At 44.2% G+C, this 17,586-nt stretch overlaps 1 protein-coding gene across 4 annotated transcripts in view; it reads right to left on the bottom strand.

Moving 5' to 3' along the window:
- Positions 1–17,586, bottom strand: part of c3h8orf34 (chromosome 3 C8orf34 homolog) — a 506,019-nt gene that overhangs the window by 261,314 nt on the left and 227,119 nt on the right. For all 4 annotated transcript variants that reach the window (XM_067980317.1, XM_067980319.1, XM_067980318.1 and 1 more), the window contains exons 6-7: positions 11,514–11,671; positions 5,889–6,055 (exon numbers count right to left, since the gene is read on the bottom strand). In XM_067980317.1, coding sequence (XP_067836418.1) covers positions 5,889–6,055; positions 11,514–11,671 — 325 coding nt within the window. The remainder of the gene's footprint in view (positions 1–5,888; positions 6,056–11,513; positions 11,672–17,586) is intronic.

The raw sequence follows: 17,586 nt of genomic DNA, 5'->3' as shown, positions 1-17,586 counted from the left end.
TATGCTTGTTTAACCACTTTCTCAACCTGGTCTGCCACCTTCAACGACTTGTGCAAGTATACCCCCAGGTCACTCTGTTCCTGCACCCCCTTTAGAGTTGTACCATTTAGTTTAGTCTTCCTGCCAAATCTATCACTTTGCACTTCTCTGTGTTAAATTTCATCTGCCATGCGTCCGTCCATTCCTTCAGCCTGTCTATGTCCTCACTGTTTACTACATGTCCAAGTTTTGTGTCATCAGCAAATTTTGAAATTGTGCCCTGTACACCCAAGTCCAAGTCATTAATATATAATCAGAAAAAAAAGTAGTGGTCCTCGTACAGACTTCTATGTACCTTCCTCCAGTCTGAAAAACAACCATTCACCACTACTCTCTGTTTGCTGTCAATTAGCCAATTTCGTATCCATGTTGCCACTGCCCCTTCCTGAACTTGCTTCAAATCAATACATCTAAAAAGCCTTTTGAGAGGTGCCAGGAGAAGGGAATTCAATGTTTATATTGCTACATGTAATTACTGTCCCAGATATTACTTATCAAGAACAGAAATAGGACAGACATCAAAAATTGTCACTACTTATTAAAACCAAAAATTTAACAATCTTTTGCGATTATTATAACACGCTAGTCATCTACCTATATTCTTGTACAAATGGACCAAAACCAAGTATGCTAAACACTGGTTAGGCCTCAGCTGGAGTATTGTTTTCAATTCTGGGCACCACACTTTAGGAAGGATGTCAAGGCCTTAGAGAGGGTGCAGAAGAGATTTACTAGAATGGTACCAGGGATGAGGGACTTCAGTTATGTGGATAGACTGGAGAAGCTGCAGTTGTTCTCCTTAGAGAAGAGAAGGTTAAGGGGAGATTTGATAGAGGTGTTCAAAATCATGAATGGTTTTGATAGAGTAAATAATGAGAAACTGTTTCCAGTGGCAGAAGTGTCAGTAACCAGAGGACACAGATTTAAGGTGATTGGCAAAAGAACCAGAGGTGACATGAGGAAACATTTTTTTACAGAGAGTTGTAATGATCTGGAATGCATGGCCTGAAAGGGTGCTGGAAGCAGATTCAACAATAACTTTCAAAAGAGAATTGGATAAATACTCGAATGGAAAAAAAATTACAGGGCTATGGGGTAAGAGCAGGGGAGTTGGACTAATTGGACAGCACTTTCAAAGAGCTGGCACACAGGCATGATGGGCCGGATGGCCGCCTTCTGTGCTGTAACATACTATGATGTTAAGTGTAGTCTTCAGATGAAGCTTGGTTAAAGAATGGGAGATAATTGGACCAGGTGGCACAAATGTAACTATGTCCCTGTTTTAAAGTCATGCGTTCTGCCCTTATTTTCATGTAATATTTGCTTTGACATTATAATCTACAATATATTAAAGACCTTACATCTCGCACTTTCTGTCAACTTTTTCGATTATAAATTTCTATGTCTAGACCTATAATGAAAACTGCCTCTATAAACTTGGCACTTTGAAATTACACAATGCAGCGCCACCACTGCTAAGAGGGTTTCATTATACCATGACAAGTTTACACAAGTAGTTTCCATTGTAAGTGTGGAAATAGTAAATTATAATGGGAAAAGTTGACAGGCAGTGAAAGCAGATCCAAGATTTTTAATTATGTTATTTGGATTATATTCAATTAACCAGGAAACTTTGCCTTGAAATGTATATGGGAGAAGAATTTGCATAAGAATTTTGCTCAGAAATTGGGTGGTGTAGAAGACAGTTGACTGCGGTAGGTTTTAAGATTTAGTGCTCCCAGCACAGAACTTTGCATGAAGGAAGCACATATTGAGAATTGAGATAGTCTATCCCCTCCATCAGAGCCAATGCGTACAGGGAGCACATTCTAATCCAGTAAATGCTTGAACTCATGAACTTGGGTGGGGGCCAGGTCAGTGCGGCAGTGTCATGTCATCCTGCTGCTCCTGTGACAGAATCACATATATCAATTATATATCAAAGGAATATGAAAGAGTCTGAGCACCAATGGATGCATAAATCTAGTATTTTTACTGGATACAGAAAAACCTACTGTATTGAATACAAAATGCTTATTTCCCAAATGTACTGTAGAGTGAAAGAAAGTGACAGCATAACATGTTACCAATTTCAAACCAACAAGGTTTTTAAATTGTTTATTACTGCTCTTGAATCAGCTACCAGGAAGTGTACAAAAGCTACTGGCATTACTGACAAACCTGATTTCCTGCCCAGACCCTTTCTAAAAATTTCAGAATATTTCTCTCTTTGGTGACAGATTAAAGAATCGCAGTGCTGAGAATTATGGGCACAAACTTATGTCCTCCTAGTTTAAAGCACATCAGGCTGATTTTCATGTCTCTAACACCCATCTGTGCAAGTTCCAGTTGTGTTCGGGACAGGAGGTAGGAAAGAGATCTGTATCATTATATCTCTGCCTCACTTGCACAAGATTTACATTTAAAGTCAGTGGAAAGTAAAATCAGACAGGCTGTGAAATATCCGGCCAATCTGGTCTGGTCAGTTCCCGCCAAGCGGGTTAGGTTAAAATTACCCCCTATATTGTTTTAAGAACTAGGAGTTAACAGAAAGAAACATCAGATACACTATTACTGGAGATAATAGTATTGAATATGCTATCCTTATTTTAAAAGACTACTATGATTAATTTCATGGGACTGTCATTCTATATAGGCAGATAGAAGCAGGACTAGCTTTGTTTATAAATATAATTAATACATTCTTCCTTGAATAAATGTAAAGCGAAGACTGGGGAAGGTATAAAATGGCCACCGTGTTCCACTGTATCTGGTTTCCAGAATGTAGCTTTTATCTTCAGCTTCCAAACAGAATTTACGGGGAAGGCGGACCTCATTAGAATGTTTTTACTCAGTTTCCCACCCGGCAGCCAGCCAGATTGAGAGGCTGGCTGTCAGGTGGGAAAGCCTGCTGTACAAGGCCGCAGCCAAGGACCAGAGAGGAGGGAGGGAGGAAGATTATAGTGGGTAGACGGGAAAGTAGGGTTGAGGTCGCAATCAGATCTGCCATGATCTTATCAAATGGCAGAGCAGGCTTCAGGGGCTGAATGGCCTACTCCTGCTCTTAATTCGTATGTTCGTATGTAAGAGATCGGGTTGGGGGGAGGATCAAAGGGAAGAGGTCGCAATGGGAGGAAGAGATTGTATCGTTGCGAGGTGGGGAGGGGGGCGTCTGAAGATCGCAGCAGGTTCGCTTGGGGGGCCGGGTGGAAGCACTCCTGGTCCTCCTGGCCCACAAGCAGTGCTGGAAAAGCACTTACCTGCTGGATCCGGCAATTTTCGCCTCCCTTTAGCTGCCGGGTTTCCCTGCTGGAGAAGTACTTTTAAAAGACTTAGTTGTTTCTGATATCATGCTGTTTCGTATGGAAAAATTCTCAGATCCTGCACCACCAGCACAGCTTCACACACATCAGGCAGCTTATCAGAACATTGCAAGTGCACTGCCTGCGATTTTTCCATAAGGTGCCTGCTACATGTGAGTCCCCACTGGTGAAATGGGATCCCAGAAAATTTGACTATAGGAGATGTGTTTTATTTGTTTAATTTCTGTGATTAATTCTAGTTAATTAATTCAGCCTAGCTCGAGCGTGGTATGTTAATAACACCATTTACTGGAGGAGCAGTGTTCCTCCTGGCTCCCCAAAAAACTCCAGGCCACTGCCGGTCCTACCCAAGGTGCCTCTGCCCAGGCTCTGTTGGCCGGCTCAGCAAGGGAGCCAGCTGATTTTCTACCCCCTCAGAACCAGCAAGCTGCAGCAGGGCATCCGCTTCATGCCCACACTTACCAGCAGCATGGAAATGAGGCCTGGGCCTCAAAGCAGCTCATACCACCAGGCCTCATACCGGCAAGAACAAGTGCCTGCCCGTTCTCCACCTGTAGTTAAAATTGGCCCCATTTTGAACCCAGGTTTGAGACTTTTCATTCACAAAGATACAGCCTCCTCCCAATGCAGTCACATGCGAGGGTTACAGATCATAAGACTGGTGAGGCATCTGTCAAGGCGGCCTCAGACAGCTGAGGCTCTTAAAAACTTCCCAAATAGTCACACATTCAGGAATGAAATGTCACGTAAGAAAATAAGAAATAGGAGCAGGAGTAGGCCATACGGCCCCTCGACCCTGCTGCACCATTCAATAAGATCATGGCTGATCTTCGACCTCAACTCCACTTTCCTGCCCCATCCCCATATCCCTTGATTCCCCTAGAGTCCAAAAATCTATCCATCTCAGTCTTGTATATACTCAATGACTCAGCATCCACAGCCCTCAGGGGTAGAGAATTCCAAAGATTTACAACGCTCTGAGTGAAGAAATTCTTCCTCATCTTTGTCTTAAATGGCCGACCCCTTATCTTGAGACTATGCCCCCTAATTCTAGACTCTCCAGCCACAGTAACAGCCTCTCAGCATTTACCCTGTCAAGCCCCCTCAGAATCTTATATGTTTCAATAAGATCTCCTCTCATTCTTCTAAACTCTAGTGAGTATAGGCCCATTCTACTCAATTCTACTCATCCTTTTAGGCTTTGCAAAAACTAATTTCAAAGGGGCCCATGCCCCAGGGTGGGGGTTGCCTGTTCAACTGGCCAGCCTCTGGCTAGCCAGAGGTTTGAAGATCATGCCCCCCAATTTCCTGTGGACACTGGGAACAAATAGAGAGTGAAATACTGTCATGGGGTTAAATGATGAAATTGTTTTCCCTTGCAAAAATGCATGTCACCTGCTGCATACGTCTGTGAACTGTAGGTTGACTGATATTGCTAATTCTCCTTGTGGCAGCTTGGAATGAACTAGATGGATAAAAGTTCAGGAGGTCAGATTCTGGGAAATACCACAACTCTGTCATTACCTCCCTAAAAAGCAGTCTTGTTGCAACATTCAAATTTAGTGCGTCTCTGCCTGTAAATACATTTTCTTCAATGATGGTGGTGTAGGCACTCTGCCTCTGATACCATACGACCTGCTTCATATCCCTTTTTCTCATCGTCTCCTTCATTCTCCAAATAACATGAATAAAAAGGGAGAAGAGTGTGCAGCTTTTCAAATTATAATTGCAGTAACTTAAAAATATTTGCAGCCAAACCTCTTGCCCAAAACCCTCAAAAAACAGACAATAATTGGCACTGAAATGAACACCCAGCGCAATGTCCAACACAAAGCTAAAGCATGATGCTGAATTTGGAGATTCTTCTCAAAAAATAGTGGGTCACCCTTTCAATGCTGACTTCCTATTACCCCAGAATCAAAGAATTCCTATGATTTATAAAAGTGTCTTTAACTCTGAGATTCACATGGGAAATTAAATATGCAGCAAGCTACATTTAAATTTCTCACATGAATCGCAGATATTAAAAAAAATTCTGCTAATTGTGAGCCTCACATGTAAATCACAAGAGTTAGCAATGCTGTAATTAGCATAGCTCTGCTTGTCGATTTGAACTGCTTTCCCCTCTCTGCTTTCTTTTGCTCAGGCTTAAAAAATGGTCTCTCCGCCTTCCTGCAAGAGTTCTGATGAAACGCCTCCATCCAAAATGTTAACCTGTATTCCCCTTTTCAGATGCTGGTGGGACTTGCTTTGTACTTCCAGCACTTTCAGTTTTTTTTGTAGGGCAAGTACAATCTGCATAATAATCTTAGACCACAGATAATACAGAGAACACTATAATTAAGAAGTACTGTGCTAAATTGCAGTCTCATTCTGAGATGAAAGATATCTTCTTATAGAGCAGCAAGGTCACAAAGCTGATCTTTTCCACACAACGTCATGTGAAATACTTTGAATAAAAACCGTAATTTGACACTTATGAATGCTGTCCTATATACAGTGTTATGATGCTGCCAGGTGTCTTACCCAGTAATTCCATGGCATCGTCCACATCGTCTATGTCTTCTTCTGCCACAGATGGTACAGCACTGTTCACAGAGTCAAAGGAATCCTGGGATAGCATTGCAGCTAAAAGCTTCTTGTGCTGTTGCTGCTGTTGTCTTAAGCCTTTACTCTTCTGCTCCAATTTTGTGCTGCAAGAATATTTTAGAATAAACTTCTCAATTTTGAATGATAAAGCTAAATACCCGCAACATGTAGTCCAAATCAGCTGATGAGTGATAAGTCAAAAACTGTTCATCGTGATGAAGCACTGTTTCGATTAAGTCATGACAAACTGCATTTTAAAAAAAATGATAACATGGAGACAGCATTTGAATTGAAAACAAATTGAACGTTAATTCTTGAATAACTTTTCAGCAAAATTTGAGCTTTCTGGTAACTGCTAATAATATTGGATTGACAAGGCTGATGAAAACTCAGGAGAGACAATTGGTTGAGAGAACATTCTAGTTACGGCTGCAGACAGCCCAAATTAGCAGAAAATGGTCATGAATGTGGACATATTGTAAGACCAAGGCTTAGAAATTCTTGTGAGAGTACAACGGCAGCAGATAGCCAACAAGGCAAGACTTCTGCCCATTCGCTTGGATGTGCACCTATCCCAATTTCCCGGGTCAAGGACACTTAAATATTTAGGGTGGGTGCCAGAGCAATTTACGGCACTGCTGGGGCAAGTACCTCAGGTGAGGGGAAATTGTTGTGTTTTGTTAGCACAGAGTAAGCTGGCCCATGGTTTTGGCTGAAGATTTTTTTTTTAAATTGAGGCTCAGAAAATTTGTGACTGATCTCGCAGACTTCTGCTGTAACTTCAGTGAGAGCCTGCCACAATTAGACTGGGACCAGAATATGCCCGATTCTAGACTTGCATCCAAATTTCCAGGATAGCCTGGTGGGGGCAGAGTTTGCTCCTATCCCTTACAAGGTTATCAGTAAAGGGGGGTGGGGCCAGGAACTTCAAATGTCGGAGTTTCTACGCCTCACGTTTTCTTTGGGATCCGGTGTATGGTCAACACTGCTATGCCCCGAGACCAGGTGTGCCAGATGACTAAGGGCACACCTGGGTGGGGGGGGGGGGGGGTCCAAGCTGGTGTTGAGGCATGGACTCCCGAAAATCTGTCCAAGATTTTTAAAAAATTTGTGAAGTGGCACTTAGACTTTTCTTCCCAGAGGGTGTTGGGGGGGTGGGGGGGGGGGGGAGCAGAAAAGTCTTGGCCAGACTTTAAGGCCTTTGGCCCCAGATGCACACTTTGTCCACCAAAGACATTTAAATAACGGGACCTCCCTCTGACCCTTCAAACTTTGGCAGGGTCAGCCGCAGTGATCAAGGCAGATGCACCTAAGCATTACACTGAGACACGCTACCCCCGCCCCCCAGATATTCGGGGCCTGAAAAATGTGATCGTTTTCAAGTATGGCAGTTTCTTAATGCAGTTGACTGCTCTACAATCAATTACATTAGGGAATCTGATATTTTAAATTTAACCCCTCCCCTTCTCCTTGGCCCAGCATTGCCTCAACAGAAATGGTTTGGGAAAATGTTGTATGAAGTAGTCCCGTCATTTACTTTTCATTATAGTATGCTCTCCTATACTGGGTGGATATATTACACACACCTGTCAGTTTGAGCAGAAAATGCTGAAAGTGCAGTGATGGGGAGGCGGGGAGCCAGTGGAATGATTTCCCACCTGATTATCCTCCTCCGCCTCGAAATTTAGGCCTCAGAACTACGTTAGAATCTGGCCTCTACAACTCAGTGCTGGGGAGCACTTTCCAGTTTAATTTCCCCAAGATTATAACATTTAATCGAGTTTAAATTTCTATACTATGACTCAACTCAATTCAAGACTTCCTGTGTCCTTCAAAATCAAGTGTTATTGCTTGTAATTGTTTACAGAAAAAGGAACATCTCTTTCAAGTTTAAGAGAACCTCTTAAAGATTTGAGGCTGAAAGTTATCTCTACCAGGATAAAGTGAGCAATCAGGTTCAGAACTTCCGAGGCCATATCAAGATGCAGAGCCTGGTATTACAGGACAACAAGAGTTTGTAGTAGTATAAATAATGGAGTTTGTGTGAATTGGACTATCTGTATCTTTGACTATTATAAGATCCTGTACTCTGTAAAACAAATAATAATTACACTTCCTCATTAGGTAACACAAAATAGTTGTTAACTTGATTTAGAGAATGCTAACTGAAATATTAGTTTCTGCAACAGATTTTGATAAAATCTAAATGAGCTTTATTCTTGAGAAATGCTAATTGTAATATGGGGCATGATTTTAATTCAGACAAAAGTTGTGGGCTGGGGGCGGGGGGGGGAGGGGCAGTATAAATTTTAAAAATCCACAACCCACCCATTTCCTGTTTTAATGGAGGCGGGTTGGTCACTAAAAGCTTTCAAGGAGGCTGCGGGCCTCCATTTTAACAGATTTTTTGTATTTAATTCCTGGGGGCCGGGATTCCCGGGCCTTCTCCTTCACGCCACGTGAGAGGAGGCGAGAAGGCTGGAAACAGCCTTTATAGCACAGCTTGTGGGCCTGGTGGAGCAGGGGTGCTTCCTCCAGGCCCAACAAGCTCACCTGCAGCGAACCCCTCCCCTCACGATCTCTGACCCCCCCCTCACGATCTCTGATCCCCCCTCGCAATCTCCGACACCTCCCCTCACGATCTCCGACCCCCGCGATGACTGACCCCCCGCGATGACTAGCCCCCAACGACCCCCGACCCCCCCCATGACTGAACCCTCTGATGACTGAAACCCCGATGACTCCAGAAGACTGAGCCGCCCCCGATGACTGAACCCCCCAATGACCCCCGACGACTGAACCCTCTGATGACTGAAATGCCGATTAATCTGATGACTGAGCCCCCTGATGACTGAACCCCCCCCCGATGACCCTGATGACTGAACCCCCCGATGACTGACCCCCCAACGACTGAGCCTCCCCAATGACCCCGATGGCTGAGCCCCCACAATGGCCGAGTCCTCCCATGACTGAGCCCCCGATGACTCAACCCCCCAATGGCCCCGAACCCCTCCCGATGATCCCCCCCACATCCAAGACTTACCTGCACGCATCCTCTTCCTTCCTCTTCTCCTGTCTGACTGAGACCAGCCAGTCAATCAGGCTGGCCTGTTGGGCGGGAAACCGTTAAATAAAAAGACATCCTTACATCGAAATTGTAAGGACATCCGGGATTCCGGTCAGGAATTCCACCCCCCTGCCCCCTTCCCAGCTCCCCAAAAAAATCATGCCCATGGTACCTAAAAAGGCATTGCATTTCTGTTCCTTAGATTACTTTAAATGTTTAGTTGGGAAAAACAAAAACAAATGTAAGTATATTTAAAATGCAAAAGCTCATGACTGACTAAATGATACAAAGATGGGAGGGGAAAGTAGAGAGTGAGGAGGACATAAAAAACCTACAAGGGGATATAGACAGGCTGGGTGAGTGGGCGGAGATTTGGCAGATGCAATACAATATTGGAAAATGTGAGGTTATGCACTTTGGCAGGAAAATTCAGAGAGCAAGTTATTATCTTAATGGCGAGAAACTGGAAAGTACTGCAGTACAAAGGGATCTGGGGGTCCTAGTGCAAGAAAATCAAAAAGTTAGTTTGCAGGTGCAGCAGGTGATCAAGAAGGCCAACGGAATGTTGGCTTTCATTGCTAGGGGGATAGAATATAAAAACAGGGAGGTATTGCTGCAGTTATATAAGGTATTGGTGAGACCGCGCCTGGAATACTGCATACAGTTTTGGTGTCCATACTTAAGAAAAGACATACTTGCTCTTGAGGCAGTACAAAGAAGGTTCACTCGGTTAATCCCGGTGATGAGGGGGTGGACATATGAGGAGAGGTTGAGTAGATTGGGACTCTACTCATTGGAGTTCAGAAGAATGAGAGGCGATCTTATTGAAACATATAAGATTGTGAAGGGGCTTGATCGGGTGGATGCGGTAAGGATGTTCCCAAGGATGGGTGAAACTAGAACGAGGGGGCATAATCTTAGAATAAGGGGCTGCTCTTTCAAAACTGAGATGAGGAGAAACTTCTTCACTCAGAGGGTAGTAGGTCTGAGGAATTTGCTGCCCCAGGAAGCTGTGGAAGCTACTTCATTAAATAAATTTAAAACAGAAATAGACAGTTTCCTCGAAGTAAAGGGTTAGGGTTTAAAAAGAAAACAAAGAAATTTTTAAAATGTGGCAAAAGATAATAGTAAAACTTAGACACCCTTACTGCAGATGAAGGTCTGATAGCAGTTAGGGACGTCATAGGAGACAATACAGTCCAAAAACATGAACATCATGGGCTCGATTTTACAATGATGGCGGTTTTCAGCGGGAGAGGATGAAGGTGCGCACGGCAAATCCGCATGAACAAAACTTACCGTTTGCGATGATTAACGTCCTCTCGGGGATTTGAGTCCGGCAGCCAGCCTGATTGACAGCCTGGCTGCCGTCAGGAGCTGCAATGCGAGGGTGGGGGGGGGGCGGGGGGGAACGAGAGAGAGAGTGAGACGTCATCCATGGAGTGGAAGACCGGGGTGGGGGGGGGGGGGGGGGGGGGAGAGTAGAAGACCGGGGGAGGGGGTGAAGAGTGGGGCATCGGGAGACCATCGGGGGGGGGGGTGGTGAAGAGTGGGACATCGGGAGACCATCGGGGGGGGGGTGGTGAAGAGTGGGACATCGGGGGGGTGGTGAAGAGTGGGACATCGGGAGGACATCAGGGGGGGAGGTGAAGAGGGGGACATTGGGGATGTGAAGAGTGGGACATCGGGGGGGGGGGGTGAAGAGTGGGATAACGGAGAGGGAGACATCGAACATCGGAGCAGGTTGCAAAGGTAGGTTCATTTTGTGTTTTCACTTCAGTCTATGGTTTTTTATTTAATTTATTTAGTTTCTTTTTGCCTGATCTGGCCCTTCGAATCAGAAGCGGTTGGCAAGCTGCCCAGGTAAGTTAAAAATCGTTCTAATTACTTCATCTGTCACAGGTAAAGTGCCTTAAGTACGTCAATGTGGTACATTTGGCTCTTTAACTGTCATCCCGCCAGCTTTAATTGCCGACGGGACTTCAGTTTTCAGGTCGTCCGCACGGACACAGGTGGGTCCCTGGGAAATTCGGAAGTTGGCGGGTTGGAGCCGGCTTCTGTACCCAAACGATATTTTCCGTGATTTTCAGAGCCCCCCCACCCCAACTCACCCGAAATTGCCCCTAAAATCACCCCCCCCATATCTCATGGTGTGTTATCTCACAGACTGAATAATACAGCCCATGGAATAAAATGGACTTCAGCATAACATATAAATATTAGATAGTCATTGAACACATCTCCTTAACATAGTGGGCAGTGCAAACTTAAATATTTTGGTACTATGCTAAGGAACGCCAGAAGATGCTCAATGCACTTTAAAGCATTTGCCTCTGGCTGTGTTTTAGTAAATTGTCTATAGAAGCTTGTTACATTTATGATGTTTATTGGCATTATCACAATAAAATACTGGCAGCTAAAAGATTTAACAAGAATGAAATTAGATGGGAATATCAGGCACTAGAAGCCTTGCTAACCTATTTCCTGGTATTTACCTTCCTGGGCTGTGGCTCTCTTCATTTTCATCTTTAATTCTGGGTACTGGAGGTTGCAGCATCTCTGCAGCCAAAGGATCAGCATCAGTTTCCTCACGACCAACCCACTCTCCAACCACTCTGGGTCTGACAAGGGATGAATTATAAGCCCGTAAATCCTTAAACAAAAAGATGAAAATGTTAAGTGATGGTTTTTTGATCATTGTACAAAAAAGTAGACTTAGATTTAACAATGGGCAGATAGATGACCCCAATAAAAAATGCTACTGCAAATGCATACAGAACTCATTTAATCTGCAGCCAGTGAATTCCCTCCCTAGACCCCTTTGCCTTCTCACTTCCCTCTCTGCCTTTATAAACGTCCTCGGAGCCCATTTCTTGACCAATGGCGGCACATGCATCCCCAAGGGTGCATCATCAGTGCTCAAAAGAGGGGCAGGAAATGCGGTACAGATTATTGTTATTATTAAGGCTGATAAGTGGCAAGTAACATTCGCGCCAGACAAGTGCCAGGCAATGACCATCTCCAACAAGAGAGAGTCTAACCACCTCCCCTTGACATTCAACGGCATTACCATCGTCGAATCCCCCACCATCAACATCCTGGGGGTCACCATTGACCAGAAACTTAACCGGACCAGCCATATAAATACTGTGGCTACAAGAGCAGGTCAGAGGCTGGGTATTCTGCGGCGAGTGACTCACCTCCTGATTCCCCAAAGCCTTTCCACCGTCTACAAGGCACAAGTCAGGAGTGTGATGGAATACTCTCCACTTGCCTGGATGAGTGCAGCTCCAACAACATTCAAGAAGCTCGACACCATCCAGGACAAAGCAGCCCGTTTGATTGGCACCCCATCCACCACCCTAAACATTCACTCCCTTCACCACCGGCGCACAGTGTGTACCATCCACAGGATGCACTGCAGCAACTCGCCAAGGCTTCTTCGACAGCACCAACCAAACCTGCGACCTCTACCACCTGAAAGGACAAGAGCAGCAGGTACATGGGAACAACACCACCTGCACGTTCCCCTCCAATTCACACACCATCCTGACTTGGATATATATCGCTGTTCCTTCATCGTCGCTGGGTCAAAATCCTGGAACTCCCTTCCTAACAGCACTGTGGGAGAACCTTCACCGCATGGACTGCAGCGGTTCAAGAAGGCGGCTCACCAGCACCTTCTCAAGGGCAATTAGGGATGGGCAATAAATGCCGGCCTCGCCAGTGACGTCCACATCCCATGAACGAATTTAAAAAAAGCCTGATAGAGATTTCTGGCAGGGTGTCACTACGATTTTCTGGTATCTCTTTGGAGCTGGTGCCTCTAGAGTTGTGGAAAATTTGCCCTGAATTTTAAAATCATACTGTCCCTGCAATTTAGATGGGCCCAACACTCTTAGCAGCCAATAGCTGGAAGCCTCACCCCACTGCATTTCCTGTGGTGGAGTAGGAGGTTAGGTTAGCCCATTTTCATAGTGTTCTCTTCCATTCCAGCAGCTGTCAGAAATGGTGAGGAAGCTGCTGTCCGGACAACCACAGGACATACAATATACTCTGCTCCAAAACGTCATTCAAAACACTTGTAATATAATGATAGTGTAAAGCTGCCATATCCCACTATACTTTGGGTGCATTGACTCCACAAAGACCATCCAAGTTGGAAGGTATCATGTGGTACAAGAGCTGGTCTTGGTACAACAATCCAGGGGGATTCAATGATGGCCATGATATTACAATGTTGATACTTTTATAATGGCCACATACAATTGGGAGCTCCAACTTCCTCTGCGCTATGCATACATACGCCGGCAAATGATGCAGTAAACACATGCCTGAACATGCATAATAGCAGTCTGAGTTTCATTGGAACCGAGAGTGATGTGAGTGGCAAGTACAATCTGGTTTTATTTAGTGCACTTCATTTGATTTTACATAATTTGCCTCACCTATGGTGACTAACAGGAGGTGTGATGCCAGAGGAACTGTAAATGCACACTACCATACTGATTTTAATATAAGATGGATACATAGATGGAGAAAGAGAGAGAGAGAGATTCATTATATTCCCTTTTCTGAAGGCCCTGATTTATGCTGGGAATCAGATAAGGTTCCTGATTGGTAGATAGTGGCTCCTGTTAAAATGTATGATTACTTGAGAATGCGCATGGATGGACATTGAGTAAAGACAGGATTGGTCACAAGGTGGAATAGCCTACTGACACTCATGTCAAAACTCACATATGCAGAATGGACCCGAGGTGAGATGCTGATAATGTTGATAGCAGAGTGTTGTTGGCTGGAACTATATCCTAGATATATCCGAGATAAGCTTGAACAGGGCATGAAGGAGAAACTAGAACGAGATGGAGGTTCAGGCTAGCATGTAGGGGGAAATTGGGGACAGCTTTGGCTTGATGTGTAAGTGGAAGGAGGGGAAATGTCAGCTGGTCTCTATTTTGGTAACAATGAAATTCATAAGTTCCTTGCACATATTGTTCGAGTTGAGGGTTAGAGGAGACTGGGAAAGGGGTTTAAGGAGGTAGAAGGTAGTAGGGAAAAGAAGCTTGAGGTTATCATTGCCCGCCAGGATGAAACTAGAGTAGTGGACAGTTTCTGCAGATGAGGGCGAGGCCCAGTAGAACTTGATGTGTTCGAGTCAGTTCTGTGATGGATGGCTAAGCCAAGTATGCTCAAGTTTGTACCACTTGGACTTGAAGGAGTGAAGCTGGGAACCATTTCGGGGACGATGACTGGGATGGAAGACAGTGCAGTTTTTTCTGGGGACAAGGGCATTGGAGGTGGAGGACAGGGTAGATAGAAGCAAATTGTTTCCAGTAGTTGAGAGGTCAAGAACAAAGAGCGATAGATACAAGATTAATTGCATGACATTTAAAACACAGGGCAGGAAAAACCTCTCCAAACCGAGACTTGTGAGACTGTGGAATTCACTTCCAGGGTTAGTGGTTGAGGAAGAAACTATGTCAACATTCAAAATTAAATTGGCTAGGTAGATGGAGGAAAAGGAGTAGAAGGGATATAGGATCAAAAGCAAAATATTGCGGATGCTGGAAATCTGATAAAACAGAAAATGTTGGAGAAGCTCAGCAAGTGAGGCAGCATCTGTGGAGAAAGAAATAGGGTTAACATTTCAGGTCGAAGACCTTTCATCAGAACTGGGATATGGGAACAGGTTCTAATTGTGATTAAAACTATTTGCTCCCGTGAAGGATAAATGTCAACACAGACTGGTTGGACCGAATGGCCTGTTTCTATAATGTAACTTCAATGTATTTGTATGTATTTCTATAAGGGAGTGGTTGATCAAATCAACAGCTGCAAAGGTATTGTGGCAACTGGAGGGTGAAAAGCTAAGCAATATCGAGTTCAAGAGGTAAGTGACTTGGGGGAGAGTTTTTTCCAAGAGCAGATGCAGAAGGAAGTGTGGATGTAGGTGGTGAGAGACACGAGGAAAATAGTTGGAGATGGCTTTGTCAGTGATTGAGACCACAGGATATGGCGAGGTTGAAGGGTGGCCATGAATATGGGTAGGAGAGTTTATATGGAGGGGCAGGTTTAGGGAGGGCAGAGCAGAGGGGCCAAGGGAAGCTGAGATGGTGAATGAAATCGCTGAGGTGAGGAGGTGCTTGGTACAATGTCGGGAGAGAAAAGCAGGGAGGATATCATGGTGAGAAATATGGGGTGGGGTTTGGGGTGTGGCAGACAGTGAGATATTAAAGGTGAGGTAAGAGGAAGAGAATAGGGTGAGGTGTTCCTCAAAGGGTAGAAATGGTGCCAGGGGAGCAGGGGAAAGGCCAAGGTGTGTCTCAATGATGATGGGCACGTTGCCACCGTGGCAATTTGAGTAGGTGATGGAAAGTATAGCCAGGTGAGGAGGCTTCAGTCCAGGTGCAAGCGAAACATTCAAACATCGGAGACAATTTAGAGAAGTGCCACAACGCTGATCACTAGTGTCAGAAGTATGAGGAATGAGAAGGTGAACTTTTCAGATTCAACCGGAGGCAACTGAACACTGACCATATAGAGGTATGTAAGATAGTAAACCGTATGGAAAAGCAAATGCTCTTAAAGAATCAGATAATTTGCAAATTTTACAATAATATGAACAAAATAAAAAGTAATTAGTATTTAAAAAGTAATAGTATTCCTTTGAAAATGTTTGTTCATGTCCAAGCTTATTGAAAATATAATAGAATAAGCACTGAAGCAGATTCTTCATCATTATAAACATCCTCATTCTCATCCGGACGTTTCATTAACTGCGGTTTACAAAGGAAGTGTCACTATCAAGCCCCATCAAAGCCAACTATGTACAGAAAATTATGAGAAATTTAATAAAATGCTTTTTCAAAATCTTTATTTCTGCTGATTTTCTGCATGGCTTTCTTTAATAGTAAGTGTTGATGGCATAATTGGGAGAACTGACAAGGTGTTACTGAGCCCAACACCATCACATAGGAAACCCAAGCAATGGCTTTCTGATCATCAAAGTTCATCCCTCTAATAACCCTAAAGACAGGACTTTTCACTTTGGCAGATCCTGGTAAGAAGTTGGCAAAGTCTGCTTACGCCCATCTGACTTGCCCATTGCTGATCCCAGTTAATTTTCCTCTGGGGTGAAACCAATTTAAATATATCTGGAGGGTGCCCACCAGGATTCATGCCTGCGCTGAGGAGTCTGCCTTGAGGGAGAGGAAATGGCTGCAACAGGCCTCGGATACCTGCGGCAACAGAGCTAGCAACTGGCTACTGCCTGTGGGGCAGCTAAATAGGATTGTGAACTTGCCCTCCCCCCTTGCTAGCAACATCCTCTCTGCCTGTGCATTGTTATTGTGGTTGTGTGCTCCCAGTCCGGCAATGCCTCGATTTCGAAATTCTCATCTTTGTTTTCAAATCCCTCCATGGCCTCGCCCCTCCCTAAACTCAGCAGGGAGGAAATTTAATATCTGAGCATATACAATCATTAACCCAGGGATTATCAGTGATATTGTTATTTCACATTAACATGTTAATTCAGCACCTTTGACAGAGTTGAATTAGCATGCACATATGAAATGTTAAGATCACTGAAACATCCGGGTTCAGTAACTCCTTCCAGTCAGTGTTTGGTATTCATTGTGTTTGAACAAACACATTTCAAATTAGACAAGAAAGTTTATCAAGGTGATGGATGTTAGTGCTGGCAACGCTATCGTATTCCAGCCATTCAATGTGAGCCTCAAATACTCCACAGTCAGGTATAGACTAAAACTTCCTGCAGCCTGCCCCAACACACTACCCTAAACCCAACCTCAGAACAGCAACACTTCCTGCAGCAGTATCCTTTCTTTGATCTCCCAAATTAGCCATTATTATTGCCTGCGGAATGAGTTTACTAATGTTAATAACAACTTTTTGAGGTGGGCCTGTCTTATTCAGCGATGGGCTGAGACAACCCATGCCCATTTCACATATAACAGTCAGGGTTGAATTTAATTTCCATTCCCCACACCAGCCATCCTATGGCCTCTCAGATTGCGAATTAACAGACGACTTTCCACATGCACGGTCCTAGCACAGGGCCTCACCCGTTGGGACTAGGTATGAGGAAATCGTAGGTATGCTTTCCATGATTTTGCATTCATTAAAGCTAATGATTTCTTGATGTGCTTTTCCCTGCTGGAAACACAATTTTGTATAATCAGCTGTCTAGTGCCCAACTAGGGTAACTTTTTGTTCTGTGGATCCGTGCTCACTACATCCTGGCTTTAGACTGATCAAACCCATTCACCTGGCATGCTTATTGCTAGAAGATACTTCATACTATCTGTCTCGGCTAGATTTGAATCTATGGCCCAGAGATGAAAGGCCCACAGGGCAGTCCTTACTAATATAATTAACAAAAAACTGTAAGCAAATTAACACTTCTGAATCAAATGATTGATTTCTTGTGAGAGCCATGATAAAGATGCTACAGCAGGGGTGTCAAACTCAATTTACATGGTGGACCTAATCAGACATCCTGACACTTGGCATTGGCAACATTCAGCAAAAGTTATTTGGGGTAGA

The sequence above is a fragment of the Heptranchias perlo genome, chromosome 3 (genome assembly GCF_035084215.1).
Source record: "Heptranchias perlo isolate sHepPer1 chromosome 3, sHepPer1.hap1, whole genome shotgun sequence".
NCBI lineage: Eukaryota > Metazoa > Chordata > Chondrichthyes > Hexanchiformes > Hexanchidae > Heptranchias > Heptranchias perlo.
The sequence above is the reverse complement of the archived record's forward strand: the minus strand, read 5'-3'. Positions and strand labels throughout refer to the sequence as shown.